At 35.7% G+C, this 20046-nt stretch overlaps 1 protein-coding gene across 1 annotated transcript; it reads left to right on the top strand.

The window, feature by feature from the left end:
• The first annotated feature begins 1018 nt into the window (after window positions 1-1018).
• LOC113099340 (zinc finger FYVE domain-containing protein 1) lies at window positions 1019-12802 on the top strand. Its single transcript, XM_026264358.1, has 11 exons — window positions 1019-1262; window positions 2430-2934; window positions 4359-4576; window positions 6104-6210; window positions 6607-6715; window positions 7356-7453; window positions 10099-10216; window positions 10300-10470; window positions 10557-10746; window positions 12070-12168; window positions 12270-12802. Exons 1-11 carry the CDS (start codon window positions 1146-1148, stop codon window positions 12500-12502), a joined length of 1965 nt encoding a protein of 654 aa, XP_026120143.1. The 5' UTR covers window positions 1019-1145; the 3' UTR covers window positions 12503-12802.
• Window positions 12803-20046: the final 7244 nt, after the last annotated feature.

The raw sequence follows: 20046 nt of genomic DNA, 5'->3' as shown, positions 1-20046 counted from the left end.
TTCCTATAATTCGTAAATAATTGGAAGTTTTTTTAGAGCGCGATGGGCAGCTATGAAGAGCGATGATGTCAATATTTCTTTTCTCAGTATGCACGTATATTATATATTTTAGAGATAATCTATTAGTAGGCACTGATCAATATCATTATTACATAGCAGCTTTATCCTGCTATATGTGTATATATCACTAACACACTTCCTTTTACTTCTGTTGTGAGCTTATAATAGTTTTCATCTTCTAGATATAAACCACAAACAAACTTTTCTGCATTTTTACATTTTCGTTAATTTCTTATTCAGAAAAGTTTCTTACAGTCTGGCCTTAAAACATGCTAAACCCGAGTAATACTAATGGACAAAATAACAGTAAAACTATTCTTTTATGTGTTTTTATTCTGCTTATGCAATGAGAAACATTTAGGCCTACATCTTAATGTTGTGAATATCATCATCCAGACTGACCTCTGATAGAAACGGAATGACTGTAAAGGGCTCTTCAGTCCAGTTAAATGCAATGGCGCCACTTTGAAGGCATTATGTGACATGTGATATTTATAGATCCCTGCTAACAAATATTTAATGAACCTTAGCAAGCTCTGTGGAATGACTGAACACAAATGTCCTGTTGAATCATAAGGGATTACTGCAGAATTGGTGCATTTTTGGGGGGATTTTAGAGTTGAGCTAATCTTTAATTTAAGATATTGCATTGCAATATATACTAAAACTAAATTTAAATATCAGTGCTATTCTATTTTTTTTTTTTTTTTTTTTTTTTTTTTACTAAATTGACAAAACTTAGATTTTCTAACCATACAATAATGAGCTCATGTGAGAACTTTTTTTTTTTTTTTTTTTTTTACCATGGAGACTTGTTTTTATTGACCTGGAAACTAAAGTGTAAACTTCTGTATCCTGCACACAAAGACCGCTATGAGACAGTTGATCTTAACAGCCACTAGAGGGCGTCAAACTCCTTAATAACACACAATGAAGGCGGCTGAAAGAGTAGCAACAGCGCCCCCTTGCGTCCAGTTGGAAAACCGAGCAGCGCCAGCAGCACAGTAGTAGCAGCTAGAAGTCCTGGGACAGTTGTAGTCTAAACTAGCCTTCCAGAGAATTGCAATGGTTTATAATCTTTTGCCATGTCTGAAATGCTGATGAAAGATCTAGAAGAGATTTCTCTCGGGCCTGTTAAGATGGACGAGCAGAAGGAAGATGGACGGAGTTTTCTCCTGGTGGACGAAAACGAAAGCTTGCAGGTTTGTTTTTGTTAGCTTCTGTGTTAGCCATCAAGCTATCAGGTGGACAGCACATGTAGGCTCTTAGTTGTTTTTATACACTTTGATAGGTCAGTTCACGAGCACACTAATAACTATGGTCTGTGTAATTTATATAATAAACAGATTAACTTACTCTAAACTGTCAATGTGATTGCATCATAAGGAAAGACTATCTTTTGATAATATTTAGGGATCAATAGACTTTGATCAGTGTTGATTATATCAAGGGTTTGTTTCGTTTTTGTCACGTACATTCATGATCTCAGGGCTGCTTCAGCAGATGATACATCTGTCAACACAGTGAATCAATCACATTGAATGATCTCAGTGCTGTATAAGTTACTGCTGTTATGTCATGCCTTTAACATGATATTCAGATCTGATGTACTTTGGTAATACCATGGTCTACAAATGTAGCAGCTATTCGCTGTGATCTATGAACTAGACATCTTACAATGACAGTGTCTTTCATAGGCTAGTTTAAAGTGTTTTCAGGAACCAGCCTAAAAGTGATCGATTGCTTATTGTTACTATATAGAGACCCCAAAATGAAACTTCATTGTGTACTTTCACTTTTGGGGTTTCAAGCCCTTATGACTTTCTTTGGCGCAACACAAACAGCAGGATGACTCATTCAAAATTCATGATGACATAATTGTCATTTTAGGTGAACTGTCTCTTTAAGATTCTTACAAATGGTGATAGACGGACAGACAGGTCTGGCAAGCATCCAAGAGAGACCATTCACACAGAATTCTGGAAACTCATTGTGAAATTACAGGAGAAAACGTCCAATAGTCCACACAGGGCTGAATTAGAATTAAAGTTCTGCATGCATCTAAAACAGAATCACCCAGAATGGCTGCGTTTGAAAGCATTAAGAACAGGATGTGCAGGTAGGGCCTGTATATGTTAGAGGTCTTCTGTTAAACATTGTGATCTCCAAACTGCAAATGGTTTAATTTGTGGTATTTATATTGGTTATATTATATTGTTCTATTTGCATAATTGCTTTGGTAGTATGGAATTGAAACTGAAATGAACTGAATTGGTAAACAGGATAGCTAGATAGATAGATAGATACACTGATAGATAATGTGACAATGGCTGTAAACCTGGTCTCTCTTGTACTCTTTCTCTCTTCAGGTGAAGAACGAAGCAGAGTTTTTGCAGAAGTTGGGCTGCAGTGCTGCTCAAGGAGTCAAAGTGCTCTCTATCTTCGGTAACACGGGCGACGGCAAGTCCCACACTCTCAATCACGTGCTTTTCAGTGGTGAGGAGGTGTTCCTCACGTCCCCTTCTCCGTCCTCATGCACGGTGGGCGTGTGGGCCGCTTACGAGCCGCGTCTGAACCTGATCGTGCTGGACACGGAGGGCCTGCTCGGTGCCGCCAGTCAGCAGAACCGGCGGATGCGTCTGCTGCTGAAGGTCCTGGCCGTGTCAGACGTGGCCATCTACCGCACGCGGGCCGAGAGGCTGCACAACGACATGTTCCAGTTCCTCGGCAGCGCGTCGGCTGCTTACCTGAAGCACTTCACACCTGAGCTCCGCGCTCTGTCTAACCGCTGCGGGCTGGACGTGCCTCTCTCTAGCCTGGGACCTGCTGTTATAGTTTTCCAGGAGACTGTTCGCACGCTTCTGCTAGGCCAGGGTAAGTCAGAGCAAGCAGACTTTCACTGTTTACAAGGCCTGCAGTGTTTATCAATATGAATACAGCATTTTTCTGATACATGTTGTTGCCAAAGGCTGTTGTACGACTAGCCTGGGGGCAAAGGGATTGCTGTTTAAACTTGGGTCTGCACACCCTCATGGGGTCTAAACACATAGCCAGGGGGGTCTCTGAAAAAGTTCTGAATTTCAGACTGGTGGAGAATCCCACAGGTAAAACCTAAGCTGTCAGTCAAACCAAAGGCTTTATTTCAAACTGCTTTTGTGTCTGTCTGCTTAGTGATGAGAATTTCAATTTGTTTCGTTGTTTATCTGTTGTCAAATGACAAGTCTTTTGAGACATTTCATTTGGGTCAGTAATACATGGGCAATGCTCATTTTTATCATTTGTTTTTTGTTATTTTAATTAAAAATACATAATAATATAATGCATACAAACAAAAAATTAAAAGCACAATGAGCATTAATTTTTTTTTTAAATTAAAATTCATTTTGAACTGTTCTGATGTCATAATGAAGTTTTTTTTTGACAAAACAAGTTTGATATAATCATTTAATATTAGTTCTATCTATATCTATCTATGTGTCTCTATCTATCTATCTATCTATACATATCTATATCTATATTGTGTTTATATATATATATTTTTTTTTTCAAAATATATATGTTTGTATGTGTATTTATATATACATAATAGATATATACAGTACACACAGATATATAAAACTTTTTATGTGATTAATTGTTTGACAGCCCTAATAATAATAATAATATGTTAAATTTATTTTATTTTATTTAAAATATACTGTTAAATATTTAAAAACTTTTAACAAACAATTTGTACACTCACGTGTATTCAGTGTGTGAGGAATTAAATGTTTAGTTTTCTTGAAAATCGAAATCTTATGAAACCAAGATGAATACAAAGAGATAAAGATATTACATTAGATATAATACAGTATTGCATCTTCAGGTGCATTATTGCTTCTGTAAAAGGTAGAAGCAATAATAAAAAAAATAGTTTCCATATTTTATTAGGACACATTTTCAATTTATATATATATATATATACAATATATACAAAAGACAACTCGAAACATTGGAGGTAACTTGTTGTGGTTAAGCAACTATTTATCTAACGCAGATTGCAGGAAATTCCCATGACAGGGTGACTCAGGTGTGGAGTGTTACAAAGATCACAATCCTGCTCAGTTATAATTATGCCCTCGGGTAAACTCCAGGTTTTCCGCATGCTGTAAATCATAGTACATGAAAAGTGCTGTATAAGATGCAAAAAAAAATGTTTCATCTTTGTTTTTGTTTATTTATTTTGAAACGATTAAATATGTGCCATTTAATGAAGTGTGTCAGGCTAGAGAAATTAGGGTTTGGTTTTCTTTATCCAGATGCCTCTGTCCTGGGACAAGCAGACACACTTCTGCAAAAGCGCTTCCATGACTTGGGCCAGAGCACAGACGCCTTCAGCTCTGTTCAGTACGTGGGCACCCAAACCATCACCCCCCCCACAGACTACTCCCAGTTACTGCAGATAGTCAATCAGCAGGTGAACAACACATCCCAGAGAGCCCCGCGCCAGCCGGCCATCGTGTTCAGTGCATTGCAGGTACAGCAGCTCCTCAAACGTTTCTTTGTGCTTGTGTGTGTAAAGCGACTCTAAAAAGATTTTTTTTTTTTTTTTTTGATATTTTGTTACTAATTTAATTCCAGTGAGTTCATGTATTTAAAGGAGTAGTTCAATCAAAAAATGTAAATGATGTAGTCACAAAAGAGACAGTTTAGTAGAATGTACACAAAGCTCTTTTCCATACATTGAAAGTAGAGTTTCAAGTTCCAGAAGTGACTAAAAGCTACATAAAAGTGGTTAATTTGACTCTGTACCTTTAAATATACATTACATACACAACCGTTCAAAACTTTGGGGATTAAAATTATTATAAAAAAAAAAAAAAAAAAAACTTTACGTTTATTCACTTCTAAAATTGCATTAAATTGATCGAGTTTAAAATAGTAACAAAATAGTAGCTTTTAACATTTCCGTTTTAAATAAATGCTATTCTTTCTAGCTTTCTGTTGAAAGGAAAAAATATGTTAGTTTCAATAATAATATTAAGCAGCAGGATTGTTTTCAACATAATAACAAAAACTGTTTCTTGAGCACCAGGTTTATAGTTAATTAAAAGTAAAACCATAAAATAATTATTGTTACTTGAAATTAAATTAATTTTAACTGAAATAAAATATAAACAATTGTAAGCCTCTTTTATTTCAACATTTTGCCAAGCCTATGATTTTTATTTCCATTAAACTTAACTACAATAACTATACTAAAGTAAAAAAGTAAAACTTTAAGTTTAAAATGAAAACAAAATAGAAAAATAAAAACTAGTGCTCTCAAACGATTAATAGCGATTAATCGCATCCAAATTAAGTTTTTTTTTTACATAACATATATGTGTGTACTGTTTATATTTATTATGTATATATAAAAACACACACTTATATATTTAAGATTTCTTTTTACATGATATAAGTTATATAATTATAAATATATACATGTATAATACATTTAAATATTTTATAAATACATCATGTATGTGTGTGTGTTTATATATACATAATAAAAATACACAGTACACACACATGCACACACACACATATATTATGTAAACAAAAACTTTTATTTTGGATGCGATTAATCATGATTAATCATTTGACAGCACTAATAAAAACTAATTCAAAATATTAATAAAAATCACCAAATCAGCATATTAAAATGATGTTTGAAGGATCATGTCACATTAAAGCCTGGTGTAATGGTTGTAATGTAATGGTTGCTAAAAATTCTGCTTCTCTGTCACAGGAATAAATTATGTTTTAAAATTTATTGAAATAGAAAATATATATATTTTAAATTGTAATAATATTTTACAATATTACTGTTTCTACCATATTTTAAATCAAATAAATGTATCCTTGGTGAACATGGTGACTTCTTTCAAAGACATCTTACCAATCTTTTGAAGGGTAGTGACTCAAGTGTCCTTAACTACTTTTTGGGGTCAGTGTCTGCATGCATGTGTTCACCTGTGTCCACTGAGCATGTTTCTGAAAACACGCTTCACTCTCTCAGGCTTTGAGCAACAGGTTCTGTGGAGAGATCTCAGATGACAAAATCAGCATATTCTCCTTCTTTCCTGATGAATATTTCACTTGTCCATCAGTCTGTCTCAGCTGCAAGTAAGTCCAGTCCACACATGCTCCGAGCTGTAGAATGAATGATGTTTTTGTTGTTGTTGTTTTTTACATAAAGTTTGTGTTGAGTGTACTGATGCATTGTGTATGATGCATAAAGAAATCAAGAAAATTGCTGCATTGTTACACAGACTCTAATTTCATCACATCAACACTGAGCCACTTCATAATTTGATGATTTGCCATTTTAAAGAGCTAGGATCTCTATTCAGCATGCAAAACTAATATATGAAAATGAGTTGAACATGCATATAATTAGATTGTTTGTTGAGTCGTTTGTTATTGTTTTAGCTTGTGCGTGACTTAATAGAGGAGTACTCTTCAAGAGTACTTAAGAACTAGCGAATCATAACTAACCTCTCCAAAATCCCATGGCTTTAGTGTTCGGTGTAAGAATGGCATGAACCACCAGAAAGACGGGGTCTCACACATGGCCGATGGATTATGCCAGTATGCCCACCAATACAACAATAAAGTTATCATTTGTAAGGTAAGATCTCACTGTCATGGCTAATTCTCAAGGTCAGAATTAATGTTTTCGGTTGTGTATGTGTGTTTTATTCAGTTATTTGTTTTGTTTAATTTAGCATTTTTATTATGATTACCGTAGTTGTGTTTTATTTTGTGTTTTTTACTTTTACATTTTTTTTTATTATTATTATTATTATTATTATTATACAAAAAAATTTACTTTACATGTTTTTTTTTTTTTGTAATATTTATTTATATTTTTGTTTTTCTTTAGTGATGTTTTGTTTAAATTATAATTTTTGTTCCCCTTTTTCTTTTTTTTTTTAAGTGTTTTTTAAGTGTTTTTTTTTTGTAATATATGTATTTGTTTTACTTAATTGTTTTATTTGTTTGTTTATTTATTTTTACTTTTTGATATTCACTTTGGCAGTGCCAATTTACATTTTTCCATGTAAAAAAAAAAAAATCAAACTAAATTGAATTAAAATTGATTAAGACTTAGTGCTTAGATTTAATGAGATTTGCCACATTTTTTCTGTTAATTGAGGTTTTAGATTAATCAGCAAAAACTGTCATGTATGTATTACATTTCTCAATTTCAAATGAAAGGATATTGAATGGAAGCAAAGGATGATAAACTATTTCTTTCACCCATGCAGAGGTGCTATGAGAGTGGAAAAGAAGTGATTGTCATGCCGAAAACATCTGCCTCCACAGATAACCAATGGCTGGGTTTGGCCAAGTATGCATGGTCAGGGTAAGTAAGATGGTTTTCTTACTGAATTTAGCCTCTGAAGCTGGTCCTCGTCTACCCTGGTCTTGTTCTACAGTAGAGGTGTAAATCAGATGTTTTGCCATGATACGATATCGATTCTCATAGCCAGGGATACAATATTTGCTGATGCGTCAAAACATTATATGATACGATTTCGATACAGGATATTGATATATCGATGTTATTATATTATATACCTATTTTAAAACAACCATCTACTGTATTTTCCAGACTATAAGTCACACTTTTTTTCATAGTTTGGCTGGTCCTGCGACTTAAACTCAGGTGCGACTTATCAAAATTAATATGACATGAACAAAGAGAAATGACCTAAGACAAATGAACCAATAGAAAACATTTACAGCCGCCAGAGGGCGCTACACTGAAGACATAGAGCACCCTGTGGCGGCTGTAGGGTAATGTGAGGGTAATGTTTTCTCTTGGTTCTTGGTTCTAAATAATTGCTTCTTATAGTCCAGTGCGACTTATATATGTTTTTCTTCCTCGTCATGACGTATTTTTGGACTGACGCGACTTATATTCAGGTGCGACTTATAGTTCGAAAAATATGGTACATTTTTTATTAACTCACAAATGCAACAAAAATATATAACATGAACATTTACACTAAATTTTCACATCGTTGGGAATTGGGACATTCACAACAACAAAAAACATAGGCCTAAACCTTATTTAAGTCACACACAAGATCAGTAATATGATATTAAGATATGACAATAGTCAAGTCTTTCAGGCTTAAATATGCAATGCGCTAAAATAAATGTAAATCCTCATTAGGAAACAACACAAATGAGGTACTTCAGTTTTTAGGAAAAAAATGCATCAATGTAGGAATAAATAAAAAAATATATATATATGTGTGTGTGTGTGTGTGTGTACACCAATTAAGCTGTAAAAGGCGCAATATGTAATTTTTCTGCTTTAAAAATAGCAGAAATCACTATATCTATGTTATATATATATTTTTTAGTTGTGTACTTACATTATCCTTACAGTTTCCACGAACTTTCAAATCCGGAGAAAATTATAGTTTAATTAGAAGACACAGCACGTTGGGCGTTATATAAACTTTGATCCCTCTAGTTTATCTAACTTCCTGCGGAACCGCCAAATACAAAGGTGAACAGAAGCAAAGACGAGACGAAGAAGAAAAAGTAGTAGCTAGCCTTGATCGAGACTATTATATTTTATATTTATATTGTTTATATTCGTTTTTATACCTCAATCAATAACTTAGTTATGGATCATGATTATGCTTTGCCTGCACGTTCTGTGAAGCGCAAACGTACGGGTAAAATAAATGACCGAGAAGGTTTTGGGACAAGATAAGAAACAAGACACGGGTAAATATTGGAGTTGCATTTCCAAGATAGAGTTTCGTGACAAGCTGAAACTACAGAGAGATGCCAAACTTGCTTGCATTCTGATAAACAGGTATGCATCCATTCAGCTAACTGTATCTATCCGTATATATTTTGTGAAACGATGATGTCTTGTGTAAAACACAGATGGACTAGCTCTCATGTATAGTGTAATGTAAATCTACCTAGCTGGATAAAGTAGCTTCAAATGCAGTTCACTATCTTGTTCGATATCATAGTATAAACGTAATTATAATTATTAACGAAAGGCGATTTTTTTAAACATATATTACTACTAGCTAGATGGAATATTGATTTGATAGGGGTCTCATAATTCTTATATCTCTCCGTTCGAAAAGACGTGATTGTCAAAATACTAAGTTAGAATGAGTGAGGAATGAGAGGGAGCAACAGAGTGCGTGTTCCAATGAACAACAACTCCCACGAGCCTACGCTCTATCCCGACGTCATCAAAGTACGTTTTATGTTATTATTTTGATTGAGTGACCCCTGGTGGCCAAAAATCCCATACTGTAAGTTTAACTTTAATTTGAGACTTTTTTTTGGCTGCTACTATGGGTTCAGTGCTAAAAAAAATTTCTACGATAACCAAATTACAAGCAATAACAGAAAATAAATACAATGTAACAGACTTTTCAGTTTTTTCAAGTAGATCAAAGACATATTCAGGTATAGAAATTTAATGTAAAATAACACTGCATAGTCTTCACGGTATAGATTACATATTGAGTAATCCTTATAAAAGTTGTTCAGTCAAAATCAGTGAGAGATCTCTTTCTTTGACAGAAGTCTGGTTTCACTTTAAGAGCGAAAGCACGGATCCAGTATACTAAAAATACACATGCGTTTTCTTTCTCAACTCTTTACGTTAAGACATAGGCCTAACCGACCGTGTTTACTAGGATATTCACCAAGGCGCACACTGATGTAATTGGGTCGGCATTTGTTCATCAATGCACAAAAAAACGGAAGAGAGCTCAAGTATTAGCGCGCTGTCATTAACAAGCACTTTACAATTCAGTCAACTATCCAGAGCATCTTTTACGCTCACCCTTCAGCCAGTCTTTTCGTCCTTACATGAGTTTGATCGAAAATGCAAGTGTTAAAGGTAATGCAAACAGACATTGGTGAAAATGTGGACAGATATCGATATTTTTCGTGTGGCATCATTGCATCGTATCGTTAGACATTTAATCGATGGATTGTTACCCTCCTATTCTACAGCTATGTTTTAGAGTGTGCCAGCTGTGGCATCATCTACCGCAGTAGACAGTACTGGATGGGCAACCAGGATCCAGAGAGCAGTGTGGTGCGGCCAGAGGTCAAGCATGTCTGGCAGGGGGTAAGTTGTTCTTCTGTGTTCCCATCCATGTGCTGACTCCATTGATGCTCACAGTGGTTGATGTTGTTTTTACACTTGTGTAGACCGATGCCTTCCAGACAGACCATCAGAATGCAGCTCAGCGGGTTTTGGATGGTATGAATTACATAATCCAGTCAGTGACAGAATACAGCTCAGGCCCAACTAAAGCCGTCACTGCCTGGCTCACAGACCGGGTGGCTCCACCCTACTGGAAACCCAACTCTGAAATCATTGTGAGTTGATATGCCACATAGGAATAGGTGAAAGAGAACAAGTCTATTGTGTTATAATGTAAAACATATAATGTTTGTTTGTTCAGGAATGTCTTGGCTGTAAAAGAGCGTTTGAGGAGGCGGAGAGGAAACACCACTGTCGGGCATGTGGGGAGGGTTTCTGTCAGGCCTGCTCCACTCACAGCATGCTAGTGCCCGAGAGGGGCTGGGGCGGGACCCCTGTACGGGTGTGTGATGCCTGTTACCGGCAGGGAGGACCCCAGCAAACTGGACAGGGTGAGGACGTCCTTCTCTTTTTAAATACACTGTAATGATGCACCAAATAATTCTTACACTTGCTAAAGTTTTTTGGGGTTGGTCAGATTTTCTTAATGTAAAAAAAATATATATATCACAAATACAGTAAAACTGTAATATTGTGGAATACGATTACAATTTTGTTTTTTCCATTTCAATATATTTTCAAATGTAATTTGCACAGCTACATTTTCAGCATCAATACTCCAGTATTTAGCTGTCACGTGATCCTTCAGAAATTATTCTAATATGCTGATTTGGTGCTTTGATTATTATCCATGCAAAAAATTGCACTTTTACAAAAATGCTAGAAATTCATATATTGCACGCTCCCTCAAAAATTGCAACATCTGTGGCATTGGACTGTGATATAAAACTGCACATTTTAGCACTTTTATTGTGGCAAGCCTAAGGCACACCTGTGCAATAATCCTGCTGTCTGATCAGCATCTTGATATGCCACACCTGTGAGGTGGATGGATTATCTCAGCAAAGCAGAAGTGCTCACTAACACAGATTTAGACACATTTGTGAACAATATTTGAGAGAAATAGGACTTTTGTTTACATAGAAAAAGTATTTGATCTTTGAGTTCAACTCATGAAAAATGAGGGCTAAAACAAAAGTGTTGCATTTATAATTTTGTTCAGTGTATATACACGCACACGCACACTCACACTCACACACACACACACACACACACACACATTTATATATATATATATATATATATATATATATATATATATATATATATATATATATATATATATATATATATATATATGTATACATAATAGTCATGACAATTGCTTTTTTATGTGCTTTGACTTTTTGTTACCATATGCCTGGTCCCAAGCCCTTGCAAGGGTAAAAAGGGTTTCTCACACTTCTTTTTTAGTTCTGCAACAGTCAAGTAATTTAGATCCAAAATACTAACAACCAGAAATAACTGTGGGCAGATTTTTGGAACTGTGAAAATCTAATACCACTAGTTAGAACTAGTCAATGAAAGTTATCTTTTCGTTGGATTATTTAGAAGGTAAGTCTTGAATTCGTTTCTATGGGATTTTATAACTTTTACGGTACAAATTGTGCTATTGTCCGCATATTTTCATCAGTTGTGCATGTGCTTGCTTGTATATGTAATGCATCTTGCAGAATATTTAGCCTTGTAAAACATTAGCATTATTCCCCTCGGTTTTTGAGCTCAGTTGTGTTTTCCAAAACAGTTTTTAATGGTCTCAGTGTGGGATGCTGACTGGTTTGCTCAGCTGAGACATTACATTCTCTCCCCTGCAGTGGCTGTTACAGAGCCCCGGACACTAGTCGCCCGCAGAGTGACGGAAGTAGCTCAGTCCACTCTGGATATGGTCTCCAATGCAGTGGACTTCCCCCTGGGTGAGTGTCACCAATACACTCATACTGTCTGAACTATATTGTTTATGCAGAGCGAGTGAGTTTTTTTTTTTTTTTTTTATAACATCATGTCCTCTCTTCAGGTTTCGTGAAGGGAGTTGCAAGACCAGACTATTGGATCCCAGACCATGAGATCACCCAGTGTCACAGCTGTACTAAACCCTTCACCCCCAGCATGTCCAAGCACCACTGCCGGGCATGTGGTCAGGGGGTGTGCGGGAACTGCTCGATGAAGACCAGGCCAGTGCCCTCTCGTGGCTGGGACCACCCTGTGCGAGTGTGTGATGGCTGCGCTGACAGCAGGGATTCCCTGTGACCTTGCTGTGCCTCTGTAGTGCCACTCCAGTACATCTTAGTGCTAGGTGCTGGTTGTAGCCAGTTTCATCCTTAGGCAGTGTAATCGGGTCTGAGAGGAAGAAGAAACACTGCAGCTGCACAGACAAACACTCAGGCTTTTCAAAGCATTAGAGAGTGATGATATCTGGGTTATATTTCATCTCAAAATCAAAAGAGAAAAATGTTAAATGATATGTTGCGTAATTAATATATTTTTTTGTGTGTGTATATATATATATATATATATATTAGTGCTGTCAAACCGTGATTAATCACATCCAAAAGAAAAGTTTTTATTTACATAATATATCTCTGTGTACTGCATATATTTATTATGTATATATAAATACACACACATACTTTGAAATATTTTGAAAATATTAACGTGTATTTACATATGCATGTATATATTTATATTTTTCTAATTTATATTATATACAAATATATAATATATAAACGTTACATATTTTTCTTAATTCTATGCATGCATAGGTGTGTATTTATATATACATAATATACACATTACCCACACATACTATGTAAACAAAAACTTTAATTTTGGACTGCAATTAATAATTTGACAGCACAAAATGTTATATATATATATATATATATATATATATATATATATATATATATATATATATATATATATATATATATATATATATAAATTTTGACTTTGGGATGAATAAACAACCCAGACATGTTCTATTCTTTTTGAGATTTGCTACAGAAATTAGAAAAATAGAGGAAAATAGAAAATACTAATTATAATATTTGAATAGATTTTGATGGATTCTAGCTATTGGCTATTGTGCTGGCACTGAAACTAATTGCCTTCTAAAAGTGCATTTCTGTAAATAATTTGTTGATTAAACATGATGTTTCTGTCCCAAAGATGAGATGTAACCTCCATAACAGACTAAAAACACAGAGCAAGAGCAGTAAATATATTAACCTATCTAATACACAGTACATTATCACTTAGAGATACATAGGTTCTCTGATATTTGCAGCTTTACCTATATTGGTATAGTTTTATATTTTATTCCAGGAACAGAGTATCAGAAGTAGACAAGTTAAGCCTAGAATTAACATTCCAGTTCAGTCCAGTTCAATGCAGTTTATCTTGTCAGTTCATATCGCATTGTATTTTTTTTCTCAGCATTGTTCTTTTCTGAAACAATGACTGCACTTTATCTAATATTTCCTGTTGTGGTCGACTTTCTTTAGGTGAGAGCCATATAATCTAATACATAAGATGCAAACTGTACATATATAATGAAATTGGAATTGTTCTGCAGCATTAACAGTGCCTAATGGATCTCAACCGCTGTCTTGCATATAATGGGATGATTTCACAGTGTGGGTGTCTGACATTTAATACAGGCTTCCGCTAAACTCAATGCAGATGATGAATGTTGAGCCATCACAGCAGGATCACTCTCTGGTTTCCTAACATGTGTACCGCTTAGAAAATGGCTTGTACAAGGCACTTTATTCATATTTGATTCAAGAGAATCCATGTGGAATTTCTTAAAGGGATAATTCACATAAAAATAAAAATCTGGAAGTCAATGGCTACCAATATTTTTCAAAATATCTTCTCTGAGTAAAGTATGCAGAAAATATCCTATATATATATATATATATATATATATATATATATATATATATATATATATATATATATATATATATATATATGCTTCTGCTTCTACTCTTTGTATTTTTATCTGGAATAGAACTTTGTAGTCTTCTATGAAGGGATTTGACCAAAGCAATGGTTTTAATTGCATATAACTGAACCTGCATTTGTCAATCCTGCAATCTTTGTTTTGATTGGCCGGTACTGTTTTTTCAGGCTTCTAATCAGAGCATTAAAGTTATTTCAAAGCAGCCTGCCCTCTTGATTCACGAGATTACAGACGTCTATGGAAAAGAATGGGTTCTAGTTCTGTAAGTGAACAAACGCGGGGTCATCTGGAGGTAGAGGTCTAGGTTTCCTGCTCAAGGGCCTTAAATAGATGAAAAGGACTCAAAATCTGATTTAAATCATGGAGGTTCTACTCCCATTTCCTCCATTTATAACATTACTGTCTGGCAAACAGCCTGCCTCATCACGTCGGCAGGAAACTGTCTTGAGAGGTTTACTGATGTTAATGGCAGCACTTGTGTGAGTGTCATTTAGAATCACACACACCGTAAAACAGGGCTGCTAATGGGGTCAGGTAACTGTTGGGGCGGTGATATTACCCGATAACTGGCCCAAATCTCTTCTGTCAGTGCTTTTAGTGATCAACAACATGCGCTTTTCAGTTGCTGATACTGGTATCTAGAAAGCAGGGCTGCTAAAATGCCAGTATAGCATTCACTACTAGTCCAAAAATCGGAATTATTAAGATTTTTCATTAAATACTTGAATTAAATATTTGAATTTATTTTAAAATGTCTTTATTTCTGTGATGCAAAGCTGAATTTTCAGCTTCATTACACCAGTCTTTTAGTGTGAAATCATTCTAAAATGCTGATTTTCTGCTCAAGAAACATTTCAGTGTTTAGCAATTTTGAAAACAGTTGTGCTGCTTAAATTTGTAGATTCTTTCAAGTTAAAATATACATTTGTAACATTATAAATGTATTTCATGTCAATTTTGATCAGTTTAAATAATCGTGTGTGTGGGAAAAAAAAATAGTTGCACTACCGCACTGTAACCAGCAGATGGAGGCAACGTCATCCTCAGAAAGAAACCAGAGTCACCTGTTCATTTAGGATTTCACTCCTTATAGGATCTTACATAGTGGACATTTTTATCATATTTATATAATTTAGCTATAGATAATATACAAAAAAAAAAAAAAACAAGCAAAGCGGTACAAAACGTTTGCTAAAACAAAAAGTACTGACCATAACTGTAGACCTCATTCACTCTCTCACTCAACACCCTGCCAAAAAAAACCAGCAGTCTGTACCTCTGGTTCATTTAAGGATAAACGGATGAAAATAGCCCTATGTTACCTGACTCCACTGTTTAATCCAAGAGTCTTTTATCATTTATTTTATATTGTTCTTGTACAGGAAGGGAAAGATCAGTGCGCCAGACAAAGATCCGTCATAAATACTTAAGCATTTAATTATTTCATGAAAGTCTTTTATCTTAAGATGTGTTTTGTTGCACAAGAAATGATGTAATAATGCACTGCTAACACCTCATACCTTCATCATGACAGGAAACGCTTAAAATGTAGGAAAATTCAAGATAAATGTATATCAATAGTATAGATTTGGTCTTTTCTGGTTCCATAGATAAAGAAAACGTCTAGATGTGGCCCGTCTTACACACTACTGTTCAAAACTTTCGGGACTGTTGAGGTTTTTTAATGATTTTAAAAGAATTTATTTGCATTTGCATTTATTTGATAAAAAAAGCAAAGCATTAATAATGTGAAATAGTTGCATTTTAAAGGAACAATCCACCGTTTTTTGAAATAGGGCTTATTCACATTATTTCCTACATTTAGCTAGGTGGGCAAATGCATTTTTGTGTCAGTGCATGCATTGTTTTAGTTTGACTGGGTCGGCGTTAGCTTAGCTTAGCACAATGAATGGAATCCTTTGTTGCCAGCTAGCATGGCCTGAGTAAAAGTGATCAAAAAAATAAAAAAACCCACCTAATTACTTCTTGTGGACTGCGTATTCACAACGAGTACAAATAGCGATCCAGATTAACACTAGGCGATTTCCTAGGCAGATATTGGCTTGGGACTATATTATGGGGAAGCACAGGCGAAGCACTGCTGCTTAGGCGAAGCACTGCTACTTCGGCGCAGAGATATCACGCAACACATGAAATCCCACGACTTCCGTCAACATACCGGCATGAATAGTAGCTGCCTGGCTATTTTCCTTACAGTACACGAATGGCGATGAACATGGCTGATTTTGAGAGAGACGAAGAGGGTGACTTCTCAGACAGTCAAGAACCAGAACCATACCTATTTGAACCAGAGTTTACAGAAGACGAGCTGCGTGCTTTGTAAATAGAACGACAGTAGGAGACTGCGGTCAAGCCAGCCGCACTTCAGAAAAACACCGTCAAGCCAGCCGCGAGTGAAATTTATATGCGCGTGTATTAGTTGCGATCGCTCAACAGCCTGAGGACGTGAGGATGAGAGCCAACATGAACTGGTGGTGTGAATGTGGGGGAATATGCCAATCTATGCCGACGGAAATAGAGTGTCTTTGCTGTAGAGAGTGGGACATGTTTTTGCCATTGATGACCAGGCTCAACACGTCAGATCAAGATGAGCGTGCCCGAAGTTGTGTCACATCTACAGAGGATTTCACGGCGCTAATCCATTCTGCAGTACTCAATTTTTTTTTCCGGTGTGACAAAGTGAACTGGAAAAAACGCCCCACGCCGAATGGACCAAATGGACAGCTGTCCACAGAGTAAGTGATTATTTTAATCATGACGCATGTATAGATCGACCCATATTATACCTGTATTCACATAGAGTTGATGTTTTCATGTGTTGCGTGATATCTCTGCGCCGAAGTAGCAGTGCTTTCTTCTGTGCTTCCCCATAATATAGTCCCAAGTCAATATCTGCCTAGGAAATCGCCTAGTGTTAATCTGGATCGCTATTTGTACTCGTTGTGAATACGCAGGCCACAAGAAGTAATTAGGTGGGTTTTTTTTATTTTTTGATCACTTTTACTCAGGCCATGCTAGCTGGCAACAAAGGATTCCATTCATTGTGCTAAGCTAAGCTAACGCCGACCCAGTCAAACTAAAACAATGCATGCACTGACACAAAAATGCATTTGCCCACCTATCTAAATGTAGGAAATAATGTGAATAAGCCCTATTTCAAAAAACGGTGGAGTGTTCCTTTAAAATAACTCTTTTGTTTCATATGTTCAAAGTGTAATGATTTTGAATGCAAAGCTCAAATCATAACTCCATTCTTCAGAGTAACATGATCGTTCAGAAATGCTGGAGATTACTGAGAAAAAGGCACCTTCCCCTAGTGACAACTAGCCCCAGTCTCCTCTAAATTCAAAAAGATGCAGTGAGGCAAAACATCTATTGGCCTACTTATTGTTGTCCTTGTGTAGTCATATGCCCTTTGGTTTCACTGCTCTATGTTATGCCAAATCATTACACTATAAGCTTGTTTATCAGTGTCTTAAAATGCATAACATCATTTGCATGGACAGATTAGTCCGCTGCAGGACGCTCTCATGCAATTTGTGTTTATCTCCTTCAGCAGATGCATGTGCTGGGACCGTGAGCTCCAGCCGACAAAACCAACACCAAGTGCGAGTTCAGCAGAAAGCATTATTATAATTCCGTAATCCCATTTTCACACATTATTTCTTCAGCTGAAGCAGCACTGACAGGCAGATACTCTGTTTGATTTAAACTTAATTTGGCACATTGTTTTATTTGAATTCACATATTGACTGCAAATTGGCTGCTTAAAGAACAAAGTGCATTGCCAAAAAATAAATAAAAACTGAGTTGGATGCATCAGTGGGGAATCTTAAATACTACTCACCAGTGTCTCGTCTCATACTGGAAGCTTTTGTAAGGTTAATTTATAACCAGAGCCAGTGCCTTTCTTCTTACTGTGGCTCTTTTTGTTTGTTTATTAATGGCTGTTTTGCTTTTGGTATCCATGGAAACTCATCCTGCACCGTCCCGTTTTCTCCCTCATCCCCACAGTCACTCTCAAGGTACAGGACAATAAGAGGAAAGCCATCGCTGCTGAAACCATTCTCCCATTTTCTCACGCTTCCCCAGGGAAGACATGGCGCCTTGCTTGGGTCCATTTAACAATTCTGATCTTCAGCTTCGGCTGAGACACAAAGAGGCCCTAATAGGCAGTTCTGCCAGTCTGTGTGGTTGATGGTCTGTGACCATTTCATTTTCAAAAAGTCCATTCATAAATCTTTTCAAGGGACTCTTGGGTTGTTGTGAACAAGAGGAGACATACAGTGTAATGGAGCAGCACATAAGAGCAGTCACTTTTTTTATAGCCCCTGGGCCATATTGACGACATTATTAAATCTTAGTTAAGCACAGTAAATAAAAATAAAAAAGACTTTTTTTTAGACCTGTTTTTAAAATACAGTAATGCGAATACAATAGATTACCTCACTAGAATAGTACATATATATATATATATATATATATTTGTGTGTGTTAATATAATTTATTTAAATACAATTCAATAATTGCTTCAGATGAAATTACACATTCAGGTTATATGAATGTGTAATTTTGATGATTAGAGCTTACAGCTCATGAAAGTAAAAAATCCAGTATCTCAAGATATTCAAATATTTACATTTTTAGTTTGATTAAATGGCCATTTCTACATTATAAATAACATGTATCTCTTGTTCTTTGAAGCCACAATAATAAGGAAGACTTCTGACTTGGCAATTTTCCGGAAGACAATCATTGACACCCTCCACAAAGAGTGCAAGTACAGAAGCTCATTTCTGAAAGGGCTGGCACAGAGTGCTGTATCAAAGCATATTAAATGCTAAGTTGACTGGTAGGAAGAAATTGGGTAGGAAAAGATGCACAGCATCAGGTATGAATGCAATCTTAAGAACACAGTCAAGCAAAGCCAATTCAAACACTTGGGAGAGATTCACAAGGAGTGGACTGTTTCTCAGTGGTCCAAAGTCATCTTTTCAGATGAAAGTAAATTTAGGGCTGGAGTCTGGAGGAAGACTGGAGAGGCACAGAATCCAAGTGCTTGACGTTTCTGAAGTCAGAGATGATTTGGGGTGCCGTGATGTCTGCCGGTGTTGCTCCATTGTGTTTTATCAAGTCCAAAGTCAATGCAGCTATTTACCTGATTTTGGAGCACTTTATGCTTCCATCTGCTGACAAGCTTCATGGAGATGCTGATTTAATTTTCCAGCAGCTACAATGTCCCACAGTGGCCATGATATTACTGTACTTGATTGGTGAGCCAACATGCCTGACCTGAAAACTATATGGAATCTATGGGATATTTTCAAGAGAAAGATGAGAAACAGTTGATCCACCAAACCAGACGAACTTGAGTGCAGAAATTCACATACATACAATGAACTTGAAACTTTCTGTTTGACAATTTTTTTTTTTTTTTGTTAATCTTAGGAAATATTCCAATATTTTGAGAAACTGGACTTTTGACTTTCATGAGCTGTAAGCGCTAATGAAAAAAAAAACTTTGAAATGTTTTACTTCGCATGTAATGAATCTGAAAAATATATCTTATAATACAGTATATAATAGAATATTTATATTAGATGCATTTAAATTTAACAAATTCATTTTGAAATAAGTTTGGGGTGAATCTTAATAAAATACATTCAGGTCACATTGTCAATAAACAATTTTTGATCCTCTAACATATATAAGGTTCACCACAGAAAAGAATGAAAAAGAATAAAAAGAATAAAAAAGGCGTAATGAGGGGAAAATCTTGATCTCCTCTTTGTATACATGTATG

This window comes from Carassius auratus, unplaced genomic scaffold (assembly GCF_003368295.1).
Source record: "Carassius auratus strain Wakin unplaced genomic scaffold, ASM336829v1 scaf_tig00216917, whole genome shotgun sequence".
NCBI lineage: Eukaryota > Metazoa > Chordata > Actinopteri > Cypriniformes > Cyprinidae > Carassius > Carassius auratus.
The sequence above is the reverse complement of the archived record's forward strand: the minus strand, read 5'-3'. Positions and strand labels throughout refer to the sequence as shown.